This window comes from Euphorbia lathyris, chromosome 2 (assembly GCF_963576675.1).
Source record: "Euphorbia lathyris chromosome 2, ddEupLath1.1, whole genome shotgun sequence".
In the NCBI taxonomy this organism is placed as follows: domain Eukaryota; kingdom Viridiplantae; phylum Streptophyta; class Magnoliopsida; order Malpighiales; family Euphorbiaceae; genus Euphorbia; species Euphorbia lathyris.
This window is the reverse complement of record NC_088911.1, coordinates 115,429,872-115,449,094: the sequence shown is the minus strand read 5'-3', so window position 1 is coordinate 115,449,094 and position 19,223 is coordinate 115,429,872. Positions and strand designations below refer to the sequence as shown.

Below are 19,223 nucleotides of genomic sequence, written 5' to 3'. Positions count from 1 at the left end.
ATTTCTAGTCAGCAGGAAACTGGTCAGCCTCTCATACCAAGCACGTGGTGCTTGCTTGAGGCCATACAGAGCCTTTTTGAGTTTGTAAACATGGTTTGGGAACTTGGGGTCCTCAAAACCTGGAGGTTGATTTACATAAAACTCCTCGTTTATAACTCCATTAAGAAATGCACTTTTGACATCCATTTGGAATAATTTAAAATTCATGTAAGATGCATATGCACATAGAATTCTAATTGCCTCTAGCCTTGCCACTGGGGCAAAGGTCTCACCGTAGTCAATACCTTCTTGCTGACTGTAGCCTTGAGCTACAAGCCTTGCTTTGTTCCTGACTACGTTTCCTTGTTCATCCATCTTGTTCCTGAAGACCCATCTTGTTCTGATGGTCTTTTGACTCTTTGGATGAGGCACTAACTCCCATACATCGTTTCTTCTAAATTGATCGAGCTCCTCTTGCATTGCGATCATCCAGAATTCATCGTACTCAGCTTCAGCGAAATTCTCCGGTTCTTGTACTGAGACGAAGGCAACATTGCTGAGGTACTTCCTGAGTTGATTCCTTGTCATCAGGGTATTCCCAGCAGAATCAAGGATTGCACTTTCTGAGTGCCCTCTTGGGGATCCTTATCTCTTTAGGTAGATTCATGTATTGTGTTGTTTCTGTTTCAACAATCTCTGTAGAAGTAGATGGGTCAGTAAAAGTAATCTTAGGTTCACTCTTACTCTTGGTCAGCCTTTTGGTGAAAGACTCAGTAGCTGGTTCTTGGTTAGCGGTGGTTACTGAGTGTGGATCATCTTCGGTCAGCGGCTGGTATCTACCTACAGGGTCAGTTTCGTCGAACTCTACATGTACTGACTCTTCTAAAACTTGAGTTCGCTTATTAAAAACTCTGTATGCTTTGCTGTTTGTTGAGTAGCCTAAAAAGATAGCCTCATCAGCTTTTGAATCAAACTTTGCTAAGCTATCTTTGGTATTTAAAATAAAACATCTACAGCCAAAGGCACGAAAGTATCCAATATTGGGCTTTCGTCCTTTCCAAAGTTCATAGGGGGTTTTCTTGAGTATAGGTCTAACTAGAGCCCTATTAAGAATATAGCACGCTGTGTTAACGGCCTCTCCCCAAAAGTACTTTGGAAGCCTACGCTCATCCAGCATTGTCCTGGCTATTTCAACCAGAGTTATGTTCTTCCTTTCTACAACCCCATTTTGCTGAGGTGTTCTAGGAGCAGAAAAATTGTGGTCAATGCCGCTGGCTTCATAGAATTCAACAAACTTTTGGTTTTTGAATTCTCCACCGTTATCACTACGGATGTGAGCTAATTTTAGGTCTTTTTCATTTTCAATTTTTCTAACCAAATTTGAAAATGTCTCAAAGGTCTCATCCTTGCTGGTCAGCAAGATAACCCACGTATACCGAGAGAAGTCATCTACAATGACCAAGGAAAATCTTCTTCCACCCAGACTCAGCGGCTGGACTAGACCGAAGAGATCCAAGTGTAGTAACTCTAACGGACGTTTAGTTGAGACAATATTTTTGCTATGAAAAGATTGTTTGGTTTGTTTTCCAGCTTGGCAAGCGTGGCATAATTGATCTTTTTGAAATTTAAGTTCAGGCAGTCCCTCAACCAATTGCTTTCTTGCTAGTTTGGCCAGGAGGTCCATGCTTACATGACCAAGTCTCTTGTGCCATAGCCAGGAATTTTCTTCCTTTGATACTAAGCACACAGTTTTTGAAAACTTTTTCTCTAAGTCTAGCATAAAGACATTATCTATCCGAGGGGCAGTTAAAATTAACTCATTTGTTTTACCCTCGTATATTTTACATCCAGTAGCATCAAATATAACTTTTCTCCCATTGTCACATAGCTGAGCTACGCTGAGTAAGTTATATTTGAGTCCGCTGACTAGGGAGACAGATTCAATAGTAGGATTACCTCCGATGGTTCCTGACCCTACTATCTTACCCTTCTTGTTGTCTCCAAAACTTACGCTCCCTCCTCGTTTACGCTCAAACGTGATGAACTGAGTTTCATCACCCGTCATATGTCTTGAGCATGCGCTGTCAATATACCACATCTTTGACTTCTTGGCACATCTCAGGCTTACCTGCATTGTAACTAGTTACTTTTAGGTACCCAATTCTTTTTGGGTCCTGACTTGTTAGGTGCAACAGGTATAGCATCATATTTTATTTTATGGCGACATACATGGACAGTATGGCCATTCTTTCCACAGAAGTCACAACTGACATTCTGTTTAGGATGTTTCACTGACTTGTCAGCACCCCAGTGCTGAGCGTGCCAGCACACCTTAGTGGTGTGTCCTAACTTCCCACAAAAGTCATACTGGACTTTTCGCTGGGGATTCCATCTCTGATGAGTACCTTGGTACTGAGTTCTCAGAGGACTGTTTCTTTTATTTGGAACCTTCAGTTGGTTCTGGATAGCTGTGACGTCCTTACTCAGTTTCTTTGAAACTGACTGGACTTCAGAGACAGACTCATGTAGGATCTTCATGTTATCATGCAGAGTTGTATTGTCGTGAAGAAGGAATCTGAGGTCACTCAGTTTGACCTCTTCCACTTCGTCACAGTGCCTGCTGAGTGCTCTAACTTTCTTATTACACTTCTTGACAAGTGTATAGAGATCACTCAGGGCATTAACCATATCGTTTCTGAGCTGGGGAAGAGAAATTACCTCATTTGATTGCTCCTCGTCATCTGATAGGTCAGCATGCTCAGAGACGCATGGCTCAGCAAGTTCGTCAGTCATGAAGCATATCTTCGCTGACTCGGTGGCCTCAGTTTCTGTAGATGAAGACTCATCACTGTCGCTCCAAGTAGCCACCATTGCCTTCTTCCCACTCTTCTTGTCTTTCCTTAGTGTGGGGCAGTTTGACTTAATATGGCCAGTTTGATGGCACTCAAAGCATGTAATGGGCTTTGAGCTGTCCTTTTTGTATTTGCTGTCACTTGAGTCAGCCTTATACTTATCAAACTTTCTGTAAGGCTTTTTAGAGTATTTGTCACTCTTCCTGAATAGCCTTTTCATCTTCCTTGTGAACATAGCCATCTCCTCATCGTCAGTTGAACTCCCGTCAGTGGAGTCAGCTTTCATGACAAGGGATTTCCGCTTCTTGTCTTCAGATTTTTCCTTCACCTCAAAGTTTTTCATGGATATCTCATGGGTCAGCAATGAACCGATGAGTTCGTCATATTTGTAGGTGGTTAAATCCTGAGCTTCCTCAACTGCTGTCTTCTTTGCTTGCCAATCTTTAGGAAGACTTCTGAGTATCTTTTTGACTTGTTCTTCCTCAGTGAAGATTTTTCCAAGTCTCTTGAGCTCATTAATGATGTTGGTGAACCTTGCATTCATGTCTGAAATGCCCTCATCATTGTTCATCTCGAACAGCTCGTACAGTCTCATCTGCTGATTCACCTTGGACTCTTTTACTTTATTTGTTCCCTCGTAGGTGACTTCCAGCTTTCTCCAGATCTCTTGTGCCGACTCACAACCTGAGATTTTATTATATTCTACAGCATCGAGCGCACAGTGAAGCATATTGATAGCCGAAGCATGGTTTTGGAGCTTCTTAAGATCATCCTCTGTCCATTTGGCCTCAGCTTTTACAACTGTTTGGCCAGCCACAACCTCGACAGGTACAAATGGGCCTTGGACTATAGATAGCCAGGCACTCATGTTTGTAGCCTGAATGAAGTTTTTCATCCTATTCTTCCAGAAGGTATAGTTTGACCCGAAGAATAGGGGAGGCCTAGTAATGGACAGCCCCTCAGGCAGTATTTGAGTTGTTTGGTTTCCAGGGAGAAACCGAGTGCTGTTTTCGCCCATGGTAGGGATCAGCTCAAGGTTGTTAGACCTTTTAGACTGAGCTTTTAAGCTCTGATACCACTTGTTGGTCCCTTGTAAGGTTGCAAGTATAGTTCCAAGGGGGGGTTAGGAACTATTTAAACTTTTTCGCAATTAGGGCAGACTTCTTTTTCTAAGGAAAAAGGTTTTAACAGCGGCGCTGAGTAAACAGTAAGATACTGGCTTAGTCAACTGTTGACTAGGTCAGTTTCTTAGCTTGAGTCAGGAGATAGCACTTAGAGTCTATTCCTGAGCTCAGACGTTCAACGCGCACAACTCAACTTGACCTATTTACTTGGTCAGTTTTTGGTTATTTTAAGCAAGCAATATAAATAAGGAGTAAAAGGTAAGAAATACTTCACTCAGCAGATTTATCCAGGTTCGGCTTCTTCTAAGCCTACGTCCTGTCCCCGGAACACGTTCTGAGATTTCGAATCCTCTACTGAGCTCTTTAAAGGTAGAGCCTCAAACCTTTTACAATATCAGCAACTGAGTATGACAAGAGTACCTTCCTCTATACCTCTACTCAATCCTAATCTCTCGCTGAGTACTAAAACCGAGTACTCAGCCTCTCCTTTCTATCTCTAGAAATGATAAGTGTTTTGTCCTATACAAAGATTTGCTAAGACACTTTAGACGATTGAAACAATCACTCTAGACTTTTACACAGATATAAGAATTGTAGTGTAAGATTTTGCTTTGCTTCTTTGCTTGCAGAACTTGTAGAAATTTGGTCAGCGTAATGGCTTGATCAAGTTCTGTGTTGAGTGAAGCTTCTGATGGCACTATTTATAGAGACGTCTGGGCATCGGTCATTTCGAATTTCGAAATAACCGTTGGAGGGAAACGGCTATATGTCGTTGTCATCCTGACTTGCTCAGAGCTCTCGGCCAATCAGAATTGTGTATCTTCTGTCCTCGGTCAGCTCAGCAGACTGTCTCTCCTTTTATGGTAAAGTCAACTGGACAGCATACTGTGTCGTCAGAACTTTGCCCAAAGTGGAAATACTTTGTCTGGAAGTTTTGCTTTGCCAGCTGCTGTCTTGTACGCTTTGTCGCGACTACTCAGCAGCTTCATCTTGAAGTTGTTCCCGAAGGTCTTCTAGATCCTTCCTTTTGCTGAGTTGCGTTTTGTTCAAAACGGCAACGTCTTGACATACGCGGGCCAAGTTGTACTGAGTTGTTTGACTTGGGTCTTGGCTTCCGTATTGGGCTTGGGCCTTTTGATTCTTATGTCTTATAACAGTTTTAACTCAACATTGAACAAACACATTAGTAGAATAAATCAAAGCATTTAAACTTAGTGTGTTTAGAATATGTATTTTAAATTATACTTAAACAATTTTGTCAAATCAAAATTATGTGGAAAGGTGTTTCAACACACATCACCTGGAAAAAATATATAATAACATATTAATAAGAAATAACATTTGTTTAAGTTATAAAATATTATTTTACCTCGGATCCCGCCATCTGGTCCAACTGTGCAATAAAGCTCACGAGTCGGGAGGCCTTCCTGCCTGGAGTCCCGACATCCCATCTGCACGTCCGGGGAGCAGTGTTTGGAGTCTGAAGTGGTAGTCGATGGGGTTGGAATGCCGGAAAGTACTCATATATCCACGCCTAGAGGAGGGTCAAACATCCACATATACCCGAGCACTCTCCTCTACTCGTTATCCTTAGCTGCCGATATAAGGTGGCAAATGTAGTAGACCCCCAATAATGTCCAACAACCCCTGTGACGCCGGCGTGAACCTCTTGGAGATGGGATGACCTGATCCTATCGCCACTCTTGTCGACAAACAAAGTGGATCCTAACATAAGCCATATCCATGTTGTCGCTCGAGTCTCGGTATCTCGATCCTCCCCGGGCTGGTTAAGGTCCCCCACAACATCCGCAAAACACCTCCACCGCTCTAGTAGTGCTCCGATGATGATAACAACTCCTTCTGCATAACTCCAAACAGATCCATACACATGGTCTGCAGCCCTTGAAAATAATCATCCACAACGTTATAACCAGGATCTCGCTCTCCCACATCATCCGCCTTCTCTCCCCCCAACTCGGGCTGATCCAACTCAGGCTGATCTATCTCAGCCGCCCGCACCTGCTGCATCTCAGCCACTCTCTGTCTATGACCTGATATATCAACACCACGCGCTCTCGTATGACGTGGTGTATCATTGTCATCCATATCTATCTGCCTCGCTGTTGGCGGGATAGATTTCCCGACTACAGTCCCCCTCTACGCGTATTGACCATATTATTTTATAAAATTAGAAACCGAATACAAATATTATTCGTCTAATTAAATATTATTCCTAACCACATATTTATAACTATAATTTTTAAAACTATTTTTTTTTATAGAAATTGGGACGAGGCAGAACTTGGGCGGGGTGAGCACCCATGGCCAAAGAACTGACAAACCCGCAATATATAAATAAAAGAAAAAAAGTGAGTGTTTGAACAAGAGAAGAGGAAGAAGAACAAACAAAAGAAGGGGGGAGGAGAAAAGATATGAAAAGTTAAGAAAAACGCAAGTTTGAAATACTACAAATGTCATCATTGTTAAACCTGTGGTAAAAAGCAGGAGTTGAAGGCCACCAATGGATCACGGAGGAAGAGACTCCAAACTTTACCAATGCATCAGCAACTCTATTTCCTTCCCTAAAGATGTGAGAAAAGATAATGTTCATTCTAGAGCAAATACTGAGACAATGTAACCACTCTTGTCGAATACTCCAAGGAACATCCATAGAGCGGTGTTTAAGTAGATTAACTACATACATTGAGTCTGACTCGACCCAAAGCTGATGACAATTTTTCTCCCAAGCAAGTTCAATTGTGAAAATAGCGGCTCTCAATTCAGCCATATAAGCAAAAGGAGAGGTAGAAAAAGCAAAACAACCTTTGGGAAAACCTCAATAGTTGCAAAAAATGCCCCCTGCTCCTGCCTCTCCAGGAGTTCCAAAAGCAGAGCCGTCCACATTGACTTTAACCCAGCCTAGAGGAGGTTTAAGCCAATGGACCGGAATAATGTTGGGGGGCAGGAGGCGGCCTAGGAGAAGCCAGAAGGCGGGATAAGATAGCAGCATCTCTCCGAGAAGAGCAAAAACCTTTAGAGGTGGCCAGGGACTCTCGAATCATTCGAAAGAGGGTGATCTTCGAGTGCTAAATAGAAGGAGAAACTTCCTTAAAGATTGCTTCATTCCTGCAATGCTAGATTAACCAGATGCAAGTGACAGCGACAACACGCCAGATCATCGACACTTGTGAGCTAAAATGAAGGTTATGAAGAGTGCTGAAAAAGTGGATGAATTGGGAATGACGAGGCAAAGAGCAGCCAAAATGAATCTGAAGGGCCCTCCAAAGAGAATCTGCAAAAGAACAGCTAATGAATAAGTGGTTAATGAACTCAGCATCCCTACCATATAGAGCACAACGAGAGGCAATGGAGAATCCTAGACGCTGCAGGAGGTCATGAGTTGGAACATGCAAAACTCTCCAGAAAGTGAAGGAACGAGAAGGGGGAGTGTGAGCATTCCAAACAAATTTATACCAGTCCACCGAGGAGGAACTAGGACTGATAACCGAATAGTACTCTTTGGCAGAGAAAATACCCTTCGTAGAGGGCTGCCAAGCGCAGAAATCAAAATCATCTCTACCCTGGTGAATAGATCGAATACTGTCTTGAACAACCGAAAGTAGAGTACCTAAGTCAAGCCACTCCGAATTTACCAAAAAAATCATCAACAGAATTATAGCGAGAATGCTTATCCTGATGATCAAGACCCAATCTGTCCGCCACCAATGGTACGATCCACCTATCTATCTAGAAATTAAGCGATGAAGACTGGCCAATCCACCAAAAGGTCTGGTCCCAAATGGATGAATAAACAAACTTACAAGAAGACCAAATCGAGGAAGGAGCAATGGTAGCTTTAGGAAAACCAGAGACAGCCAGAAATCTAGACTTCATCAGAGAAATAACAAGACAGGTGCCTTGAATCAATTCCCAACACATCTTATCCAAGAGAACCTGGTTAAAGATCCTAAAGTCCTTAATGCCCAAACCTCCACCTTCCAAACTTTTGCAATAAGTCTGTCAGGGAACCGTGATTAGCTTCCTCTGATCAATACAACCCATCCAAAGGAAATTCCTAACACTTCTATTGAGCTTATTCAACAATCCCACTGGCCACTTATAGATCAAGAATGAGTGAACCAGAGAACCAGTAATAGCAGACTTAATTAGAGTTAAACGCCCTGCAAATGAGAGAGAGCTACCTTTCCACTTGCTAAATTGAGAGAGAAATTTGTCCGTAAGACTGCTGAGATGACGAGCCCTTGGAGCACCTTTGAATAGAGGGACTCCTAAATAACTGAAGGGGAGAGACTCCAAACGGATGCCAAGACAGTGAGCAAGACGAACTCTCCTTAGAGGACTCACCTGAGAACCAAAAAAGATAGAAGATTTGTCCCAACTAACCTACTGACCAGAGATCTGTCTATAGAGCAGGAAGAAATCCTTGAGTGCATGTAAGTTGCTCAAGGATGCCACTCCAAAAATGAGCATGTCATCAGCAAAAAGAAGATGAGCGGGAAAAAAATTTCTTCCAGAATAATACATGGAAGAATAAGTACCCTCACTCACCATCTTAGCAAGCCAACGAGAGAAAAAATCCTTAGCAATGTCAAACAGAAGATGAGAGAGGGGGTCCCCTTGTCTAACCCCTCTAGAACAAGAAAAGTAACCCTTTGGAGAACCATTAATCATCACAGAAATACGAGAAGATGCCAGAATGTTTAGGATCCAACCCCTGAAAGTGAGAGAAAAACCAAAGGAATCCAACACAGCCAAGAGGAAGTTCCAATCCAAAGTATCAAAAGCCTTACGAATATCAATTTTTAAGGCCATGTTCCACCAAAACGTTTTCTGTCAAGCATATTAACTCCCTCAGAAGCTAAGGCAATACACTGATCAATGCTTCTACCTTTAAGGAAACCATACTGGTTGAGAGAGATAATTCTTGCTGCAATAACTGCAAGGCGATCTGCAAGAATTTTTTAGATGATTTTAAAACCAAAGTTACTCATCACAATTTGACGAAAATTCTCAATTCTGTTAGCTTCAGCAACTTTAGGAATTAGAGCCATAATACTAGAGTTTAAACCAGGCAGGATGCAACCATGATCAAAGAAAGCCTGAACCATATTGCAAACATCATTCCCTACAATATCCCAAAAGAAACAATAAAAAATTCCCCCAAAACCATCAGGGCCAGGGGCACTGTCAGGATCCATGGAAAAGACCGTGTCTTTAATAGTTTCAATGGAAGGTTTAGAAGTTAATTCCTCATTTTCCAAAGAAGTTACTAAGTTGGGAATTATCTCATTAATTGGAGAATGATCAATATGTTCCCTAGAACTACGAAAGAGATTAGAGAAATACTCAATTACATTATCAGATAATCTAACCGTGTCAGAAGTGGGACCCTCAACGCCGATCCTCAAATGATGAATGCCAGCCCATGTTTTTCTAACTCTAGCATACCTTTGGAAAAAACTAGTGTTCCGATCCCCCTCTTTAAGCCACTTAACACGACTTTGCTCTTTGTACATCATCTCCTGTCGAAGAAGCTGTAAATCAAGGTTGGAGCAGGCGGCAGAAGCAGCAATACTCAACTCCAGAGAATCTCCTTGTTCTGAAATTTGCTTTTGAATATCTGCAAGATGAACTTCTGCCAGGTGGATATTAGAATCAATTCTGCCAAACACGTTTTTATTCCAATCCCTGAGAATATGCCTAAGAGTGTGAAGTTTATGACATAATAGTTGTGCAGGAGGGGGAGAGATGTGGGATGCTGTCCAGTGATTAGCAATTGCCCCCTTTAAAGAATCATTAGTGGTCCACATGGTATGGAATCTGAACCTAGCCATCCTAGGTTCTCCAATTCTGCAATGAAGGAGCATCAGGCAATGATCAGAATTATACCTTGCCAAAGTCGTGCAAGAGATAGAGTCCCAAGAATCTAAAAAGTCATCTGACACCAAAGCTCTATCCAGGCGACATTCAACATGAGCCGCCCCATGTCGACCATTGGACTAAGTAAACCTCAAATTAAAACTATTATAACTATAAAAAAAATTAAAATATTATTCTAACTAAATATTTGTAACTATAATTTAAAAAATATATATTATTCTAACTAAATACAAATAATTTAAACTAGAAAATAAAAATAAAAAAAAATTATTCTAACTATAAAAAAAATAAATTACCCCCGGACGTATGAACATCACGCCCCCACACAGGTGGGACGTAATGCTAATACGTCATTCTTGTGGTGGGGGGCGTATGGTTATCACGCCTCCACCATAGAGGAGGCGTATCGACATTACGCCTCCACCTGTGTGGGGGCAATGTCGATACGCCTCCTCTATGGTGGAGGCGTGATAACCATACGCCCCCACCCCGCGATTTCAAAACAACAGAATCAGAAATTTTAACCACAAGACCGTAAAAAAAACCGTTCGAGTTGAAATTACGTACTATTAATACCTTTCCTTTGCCACCCCTTCCCGGTCCATATTTTTTGTTGGGATTTGAGTTCAGAATTTGAGAGGATTTGAGAATTTGATTAAAAGGTAATTTTGTTTTTGCAATAGACTAGATGTGAGAAATCATGGATAAGTATAGAGTAATCCACTCAATAAAACTTGCCCCACACGAGGTAACAATCGATATTCATCATTAAGATTAGTCAAGAGGAAGATGATATAATCTCATACCTCTTGGATCATGTCTCCTTAAACTCATTATATTTTCACACCAACTAATATTCAACCTAGCTATTCATTACTTTATTATATGTTACGCTTTCTATAACTTCTCCTCACAAATCTAATGCCCATACACTTTCACACACATTAATAACCAAATCTTACAGCATCAAGCATTTGGTATAAATAATTAAGGTACTGAATTAGTTTAATTATTTAATTAGAGACTGAAACTTGGAAATGAGAATGTAACTGTAATTAAAATACTTGATGGAAAAGCTTTGCCTTCCGAAAAAGATCTATTCGATTCGAATTTGAATTAACGTAAGTGTAATTTATTTTTCTAAAAGGTTCGAATGATTTCATGGAAGATCCGAATGAAAGCTATTTTCGTATTTTTCTAAGACAAAATGAGGTGAAAATGTTGAAAATCCTGTTGATGTTTGCCGATATGTTGATGTGCAGAATTCTCTTTATATATCATTATATTATTTGGAAGTATTAAAAAAAATCAACAACCTAGACAAAAGTAATGAATTAATGGTTAAAATGGTTCTTGACATTGATAGAAATAGTCGGTTTAGTACAAATCAAAGTTTAGATATCAACTCAGTTTTAAAGTTAACAAAACTTGACAAAGTAGTTCAAAATTTAACAAACTTTTAAGCATTACAAATGATTGTTTTGGACTAATTTGTTAATTCCTGTCAACTTTGGAATACATTAATACTTAAACTTCGATTTAAATTAAACTGAGAATTTCGGGAATTATTTGACCCTTAATACCAAAAGTAATTAGCAAGATGCACACATTGTGTTTTGGTCCTTAAAAAAAGAAAAGGAAACAGATAAATCACAAGGCAAAAGAGGGAGAAAGGCACACGGTACCTAATGATAAACCTATATATCCTAGTGCCAAACCCTGAGCAGAATATCAAAATGTTTTGCTACTACTCTCTATAACAATTCAGAGTTCAATAAATAGAAATTCCATTCAAAACATGAGTAACCAAATAGAAACAGAAGAAGATGTCACATCTGAAAACACAAAGAAGAAGCAGAATAAGAAGAAGAGGAGGTTTAGTGAGGAGCAGATCAGATCACTAGAGTCAATTTTCGAATCAGAAACAAAGCTCGAACCCAGAAAGAAAGTGGAAATAGCTACAGAGCTTGGGCTACAACCCCGCCAGATTGCTATATGGTTTCAAAACAAAAGAGCTAGATGGAAATCTAAACAGCTTGAGCAAGACTACACAACTTTACAAGCTAATTACCAAAAATTGGCTTCCTGCTTCGACTCCTTGAAGAACGAGAGACAATCTTTGATCATACAGGTAACAAACAAGAGTTTATATATATGTGAATCAATCTCCTTTTTTTTAATTGATTTCCTTTACTTTTGTTTCTGTGTGTCAACAGTTGCAGAAGCTAAACAAGGATCTGGAAGAGAGTAAACAAGAAGTAGACATAAACGTAGTGGATGAATATAGAGAATCAGCAGGTGATCATGAATTGTATAGATTGGATTCAGGACCAGGTTCCCACTTTGATTTCACTTGTAGTACTTCACACTGGTTCAATTTCTGGATCTGAATTGCAGAAGCTATTGTAGTTTAGAAACTGATCTCACTGATACAAATACTATGCTTTTGTAAGAAAATAAGCTAAGCTTGTACAGGACATAACTCTTTTTTATTGTATACATCATTGTAATCATGTGGGATTGTTTAATATAGTTTAATTTTTATATTATTAATTCTAAAATCAATACTTGATATTTAATTATTCAACTAAATGAATAAAAAAAATATTAGAATTAAGTATAGATATATCAATCATTAATACGAGAGGATCCCAATTCGTTATTATCTATGTTTTTTTTTTTGAAATCGTTATTATCTATGTTTTAAAAACTAGATATCGACACCAATTCAACCATAAACATGATTGATCTGTTAAGAATCAGAGTCAATTGATAAATCGACATCAAACCAATGGACATGAAGGAATCCGATTATTTAAGAATTTAAAAGAAAAAAAAAATAAGACAGAAAGGAATTTGATTATTTAAGAAGTTAAAAGAAAAAAATAAATAAAAAGTAAACTAAAAGCTTTAATCTTGCATTCAAAGAAATTCAAGATCTATTCGAAAAGTTTGCACTTTGCTCCGGCAAAGTTACTTCACTCGCAATGCTGTTTGCGGCTTCAACTTCCTTTACAAGAGTCGGAAGTCTCAAAACTCACAATAGCACAACATGTCTTCTCAATGCTTTCTCAACACATCACAACATGTCTCCTCGATGCCAGCGCACGAGTGGAGATAAGGGCCTAGAGGAAGCAGGTCCTTTGACCGTTGAAACCACTTATATTATTGATAGTTTCAGCCCATGAGCAGAGATAGAAGGGGCCTAGAGAGAGTATGTCCTCAAACCACTTATATTATTGATAGTTTCAGCCCACGAGCGGAGATAGAAGGGGCCTACAGGAAGCATATCCTTTGGCCGTTGGAGTCACGTCTACTATGAACACATGAACACATTCGAAATCACGTCTATTACCACACTTTTAGTCGTTTGAACTATCGTTACAGCCGCTCTGTTTGAAAAGCATATCCGAAATCATGTCTATTATCAAACTTTTAGCTATTTGAACTATCGTTAAAACAGCTCCGTTTGAAAGGATGATTCTTAAGTTTCATCCGTTTTCAACAAATTAAAACTTGTCTGAGAAGTTAAAACCCAACCCTTTTCAGCCGTTTTCAACAAATTAAAACTTAGCCCTTTATTTTAACTTATAGATTAATATATGATAAAAACAAATTTTTTTTTTTCTGTCCAGCTTAAATAAGTTTTAAAGTAAAGTTTTAGACTATGTTGCCCGGACACGGACACGCGACACGGTATCCGATATGGACACGGATACGGGAAACGTCATTTCTATAAAACACAGGACACGAATACGTGGAGATACGTGTAAATAATAAAAATATTGAGGCACATTTATAAATATTAAAAATATATTTTTATATATGATTTTTTTGTAATATAACTAAATAAATACATATAAACGAAATTATAAAACTCTTAATGACATTAATTCCCATGTCCTTTGGAGTTTCTGGCTCTTCAAATATCTGAGGAAATTCAATCGATGACCTAGGCTAGGAAATAAGAATCGATGTCCTTTGAAGTTGAACAGATATCTGAGGAAATTCAATCGATGACCTAAGCTAGGAAATAAGAATCGATGTCCTTTGAAGTTGAATCGATGTCCTTTGAAGTTGAACAGATGATAAGCAGAAGAAGAAATCATTCAAAAAATTCAATCGATGACTGTCCTTTGGAGTTGAACAGACGCGGGTAAGTCTTACCCCCTTTCTCCCAAAAATTCTTCCGACGCCATTGTCTTCTACAGCGTCAATTTGAAGAATCGGATTTTTTTTCCCTGGGACACGCGTATCCTTCACTGATACGCGTGTCCAACTTTCGGATATTACGGACACGGCCCCGACACCGTGTCCCAGGCGTTTCCGGCCGTGTCCGTGTCGGAACCGTATGGGACACGCGATACGTGAGGGTTCCGGCGTGTCCGTGCTTCAGAGGTATTAGATACACTTGTAACAACTAATCCTATATGTCACTATCCCCTCCTTTAAACCGTGGATCTTCTTCCAAAAACCCTTTACATTGGTTATTACTGTAAAAATATTTATTTTTTTAAAGGAATGAGTGTATTAATTCAAGCTCAAAAAAACAAGAAAACAAAGCGGGACATTTTCCGAGACCCCGATCACAGAACCACAACAATAGATGCTTTTCAACTCTATCAATTCTAGAGGTTTTTCAACTTTAGAGGTTTTTCAACTTTAGAAGATCTCTACCCGGGCTTTTCAACTTTAGAGGATCTCTACCCAACAATCTTAGTTAAATTATGAGCTGTTTGATGTTTGATTCGCTGAACTCAAAACGCAAAACGAAGCTGATCTTACAGGCCAGTAAGATTATTCTTGTATATACATATAGGTCCACAATTTTTAGATTAGTAGTAACTAATTATATTTTAAGATTATAAATTAGTAGACTTGGGTGAGATTGTAAATGCTCTTTGTCTGTTTGATAAAATGCGTAAGAGAGATGTTCCATCTTATAATGCAGTTATTGCTGGATGTACACGGAATGGGACTATTTCACTCTTCAAAAAGATGATATCTTTTTCTCAAGTACATGAACATCGACATAATCAGGTTACACTTGTGTGTACTCTCTCTGCTTGTGGCCATACGGGCATGCTTCAACTTTGGGAAGTTGATTCATTTCTATCAAATGGGTTGGGTATGTATGGGAAATGCGATCATTTAAGAGATTGCAAGAAAGGTTTTTGACATGACCTCGAAGAGCTTGGAATTCAATGATAAATTGATTAGCCCTCCATGGCCAATCTAATACACCAATATGCATATTTAAGAAAATGATGAAAACATCAAAAATAACTGTTGGAAGCTGGTCCAAATCTAGCTTTTTATTAAGGCATTCAGAGAATTATCACTTGTTACAAAACAAACCTTACATCATAGATTATGAAAAAAAAAAAAAAAAACACACAACACACACACTGCAACATAAACAGAAGAAGATGCTCTTTTTTATCTCATAAATGAAGAAGATGCTCTTTTTTATCTCATAAATGAAGAAGACTAAAGCTCTTGTTTAGCCTCAGTAATTTTGTGTGTTTGAGGTTTACCCTCTTCTCCTCCTGCTGCAATGCTGACAATCCTAGGACCCTTAATTTGATCAGGAGACAACTTGGAGATACTCAAATTGAGCACACCATTCTCAAGCTTAGCTTTCACAGAATCCAAATCAACATTATCTGGCAACTTAAACTGTCTCCAGAACTTACCATAAGATCTCTCAACCCGGTGCCAGTGATCTCCTTTCTTCTCTTCTTCTTTCTTCCTCTCTCCACTCACCCTCAGCACTCTGTTTTCCAGAACCTCAATCTTTAAATCATCCTTGTTCAAACCAGGCACATCAACCATAATCATATGGCCTTCAGCTGTTTCTTTCCAGTCTATTCTGGCTGGAGAAAGTGCCACACTTTCTTCCCTTTCAATCCCAAATGGAATCTGTTCTAACACTCTAAATGGGTCAGGAAATCCGTCTGGCCGGAGGTCGTTTAGCAGGCTTCCGGGAAGAAGAAGAGATGCATTTGAGAGTAAGAAGAAGGTGCAACTAAATGCTAAGAAGAGCATTGCTTGCCTCATTTTCAATTGCTGTTTGTTGATGAAATGGTTGGCTTTTGAGTTTAGTTTTGGTTTCTGTTTTTGAATATGAATTTTGAAGCATATATATGTGTGTTTATATAGGCGTGGATAAGTGTGGATGTCTGAAGGAAAGTGGAGAAGGTTCCAGCTGCTATCATTCTTCATTCTTCCAGAGCCTTCAGGTTCTCTCCCTCACTTTTTTTTTTTTTTTTTTGTTATCGAATCTTTTTTTTTATATAAACAATCATTAATTTCTCATTGATAAATATGTTCCAGTAAAAATAGAAAAATCCAATAGAAATTGTGAGCTAAGTGGAAGCCCGGATATGAATTGTGGATCTACTACCCAATTTTAATAGCCCATTCCAAAATGTATAATAGGAAAAAAAAATACCAATCTATTGGTTGGCTAATTTGTAAATAAAGTCTTGTGATATAACACTTTATAAATTAGGGGTTTGAGATTAATGTTGTTAACAAACAGGATCCATAAACTAATGATGTTAAAAAAATTGTTAACCTAGCAGTCAAAGTAAACTAGTCAGAAAGACATTCATGTGGGATTTTATATTAGGGTTCAGGTGTTACAACTCAAATAAGAACTTTACACTTAGATTTTAACACCCATTAATTAAAAAACTTTTTTAATTCATTTAATACTATTAATAATTACAAAATGTTTAGAAAAATTGATTTTCTGCTTTTAGGTTAATCGTTAACAGACTGAAATTGTTTTAATTGAGTTTTTAAAATAATTATAATAAGAACCGATAATACACAAGTATGAGCATTTATCAGAAATAAAATAGATCCCCTACCAGAACTTAACAAAAGAAGGCATTGGCAAAGTTTTTTCAATTGCTATAATTTTGTTGTTAAATCTATTTCTGGAAAACGAAATATCTTAGCTGATTTTTTGAGCAGGAATGGAGACAATCTTCCAGCGAATATCAGAAATCAGAACCGCCAGATGCTGGCAATGATCAGAAATCATGAGAACTTTCTAGACAACCTTGAGAAAGAACTCAAGAAATTCCAGTCTCAGAACAATCAGAATATAAGAAATATGACTCCTAGATCATCTTATGATTTGTTAGGAGATCTTCATAAGAAGTCAATTGATATACCAACGTCATCGAGTGGCCTCTCAGGAGCCACCACCCTGAGCCATTCGAAACTGGTTAATCAGACGTCATCAGAAATCACAACCTCTCAGGTGTTACAATTTCCTCCAGAAATGATAGAACCATATAAAAATATCATGAAATTTTTTACATATAAGAAGAGTCAAACCGTATATAGAACCATTAAGATGACCAAATACCCTAGGTATATATGCTCAGACGACTGCAGTCCAGATGTTGTTCAGAAACTATTTCGATATGGATTTCTAGACAAAGTCATGACTGATGAGAGCCTTAATAGTGTTTCAAAACTCCCATCTATCATACCTAGATCTATTGCCGAACTTGGATTGAGATTTGGGAGAGGAATATTTTGTGTTCAAATTTTTGACGCTGCTATGGACTTAGAAGGGAAACCAATAATAATTGGTGAGATCTTTAAAACTGGTAGAAACACTAAGATTGATGTAGATAATTCCGACCATCAATGGGAAGCTCCATGCAAATTAGAAAATTTTAAATCTTGGTTAGGAGAAAAACGAGCACATGGAATCCATACAATCAAGTGTAGACTAGAAGACTATATTAGAAATAAAAAGGTTGCAATAATAGCTAGATCGAATCATGGATAAGTTGAAGAAAATGATAACTACCAATTATTTAATGGAAATGGGTGATGAAACAAGTCAACAGATTTTGACAGAAATACATACGAAATTAATGGATAAGAAATATAAGCATAGTTCAGAAACATTGGCCGATTATGAATTCATATATGGCCCAAAGAAAATCATGTTTAATTAGAATTGAGCGCATATGACCTGAGCCCATGAATATTGAGCGAAAACGAACGAGTTTTTCTTCTAGAAGAAAAACATAATCAACATGAATAGTAGATGCGGAACTGCTATCACACGGCATCAGGGGCTTCCCAGAGGTGTGATTCGTCCCTGAGCACGTACACATATCGTTTTTTATTTTCTTTTTGTTAGAAAATTCTAGAAAATAAAATTGATATAATCTGTCCAATAATTAATTAATTTACCGTTTGTGTTTATATTTGTATTGATTAATTAATAAATTAGGTTTGTTATATTATATTTGATATATAAATCTTAACCGATTCATTAATAACGATACAAACGAGATAACTACGAAGTTTTAGTTATTAATATATTGAAAATTATATTTGATATAATCCAGGTTCAAATATATTAATAAGATTTAATTTATAAAATAATTTTATAAATTAAAACAATAAAATATGTAAATTAATTTATATTGGGTGTAAAATGAAAAATTTATTGTTAACATGTTTGGCAGTATGGAAATTTTAGACCTTTATATTCATGGATTATTATTTTGTATGGATTATTATTTTGTGGATAAATAAGATATGTGAGTTAGAGGTGGCAAAAGTAAACATGATACGATTACACAATACAAAATCGGTGTGCAATTTTAATGTTTGAGTTTAGTTTAGTAGGTAATGTATCATTTTTGGGTTGATATGAAACTGATACACAAAGTTTTGGGTTGGTTATGGTTGATATGTTAATCTAAAAGCGACACGAAATGATACGAATATTTAAAATTATTGTTATATTTTCTTCTATTTTTAGACGTCAATTTATTAGTAAAGATATACTTGCAAATATGATTCGAACCTAATAAATTACATGACACTCAAACACGATATTAACTGACTTTTTGATGGTTAGTGTTAACCTATTAATCTTAAAATAATATAAAGTATTTAAAAAATAGTATCATATCCTCTTATATTTTTAAAAGTTATCATTAATATATATGCATAACAAAATTACATGTAACCTGAAAACATGATACGAAATCGACATAACCCAAACAGGTTAACACGACTATGACACAAAGGTTTTTGGGTTGGATTTGGATTTACTCTTTTTAACACGAACCCAAATGAGACGACACAAATACGACTCGAACACGATAATTGACAGGTATAATGTGAGTCTTACCTTTTTAAATATCTATATTGTATTTATTTTCTCACCTAAATTCCTTCATATTTGCTTGGAGTTTTTTTTGTTAGAATAGAAATTTCAATTATTGCAATTCACATGACACCAAGGAGATGGAGGTCAACCCAAAGAGAAGAATATATATTATGAATGTATGTTTTTCTAGGGTTAATGTCGATTCGT

General features: G+C 37.8%; 2 protein-coding genes across 2 annotated transcripts; one reads left to right on the top strand and one right to left on the bottom strand.

Annotated features, from left to right (window-relative positions):
• Positions 1–11,538: 11,538 nt before the first annotated feature.
• On the top strand, positions 11,539–12,405 carry LOC136216530 (homeobox-leucine zipper protein ATHB-12-like). Its single transcript, XM_066003067.1, has 2 exons — positions 11,539–11,987; positions 12,073–12,405. The coding sequence occupies exons 1-2, from the start codon at positions 11,655–11,657 to the stop codon at positions 12,244–12,246; spliced, it is 507 nt and encodes a 168-aa protein (XP_065859139.1). The 5' UTR covers positions 11,539–11,654; the 3' UTR covers positions 12,247–12,405.
• A 2,734-nt stretch (positions 12,406–15,139) lies between these two features.
• Positions 15,140–16,061, bottom strand: LOC136216529 (22.0 kDa heat shock protein-like). The gene has a single exon (XM_066003066.1). The coding sequence runs from the start codon at positions 15,914–15,916 to the stop codon at positions 15,347–15,349; it is 570 nt and encodes a 189-aa protein (XP_065859138.1). The 5' UTR covers positions 15,917–16,061; the 3' UTR covers positions 15,140–15,346.
• Between the last annotated feature and the right edge of the window lie 3,162 nt (positions 16,062–19,223).

Bases quoted from the DNA above. Each gene is read 5' to 3' on its own strand.
- LOC136216529 (XM_066003066.1), bottom strand. From the start codon at position 15,916: ATGAGGCAAGCAATGCTCTTCTTAGCATTTAGTTGCACCTTCTTCTTA.
- LOC136216530 (XM_066003067.1), top strand. From the start codon at position 11,655: ATGAGTAACCAAATAGAAACAGAAGAAGATGTCACATCTGAAAACACA. The intron at 11,988-12,072 runs GTAACAAACAAG...GTGTGTCAACAG, and splicing joins GACAATCTTTGATCATACAG to TTGCAGAAGCTAAACAAGGA.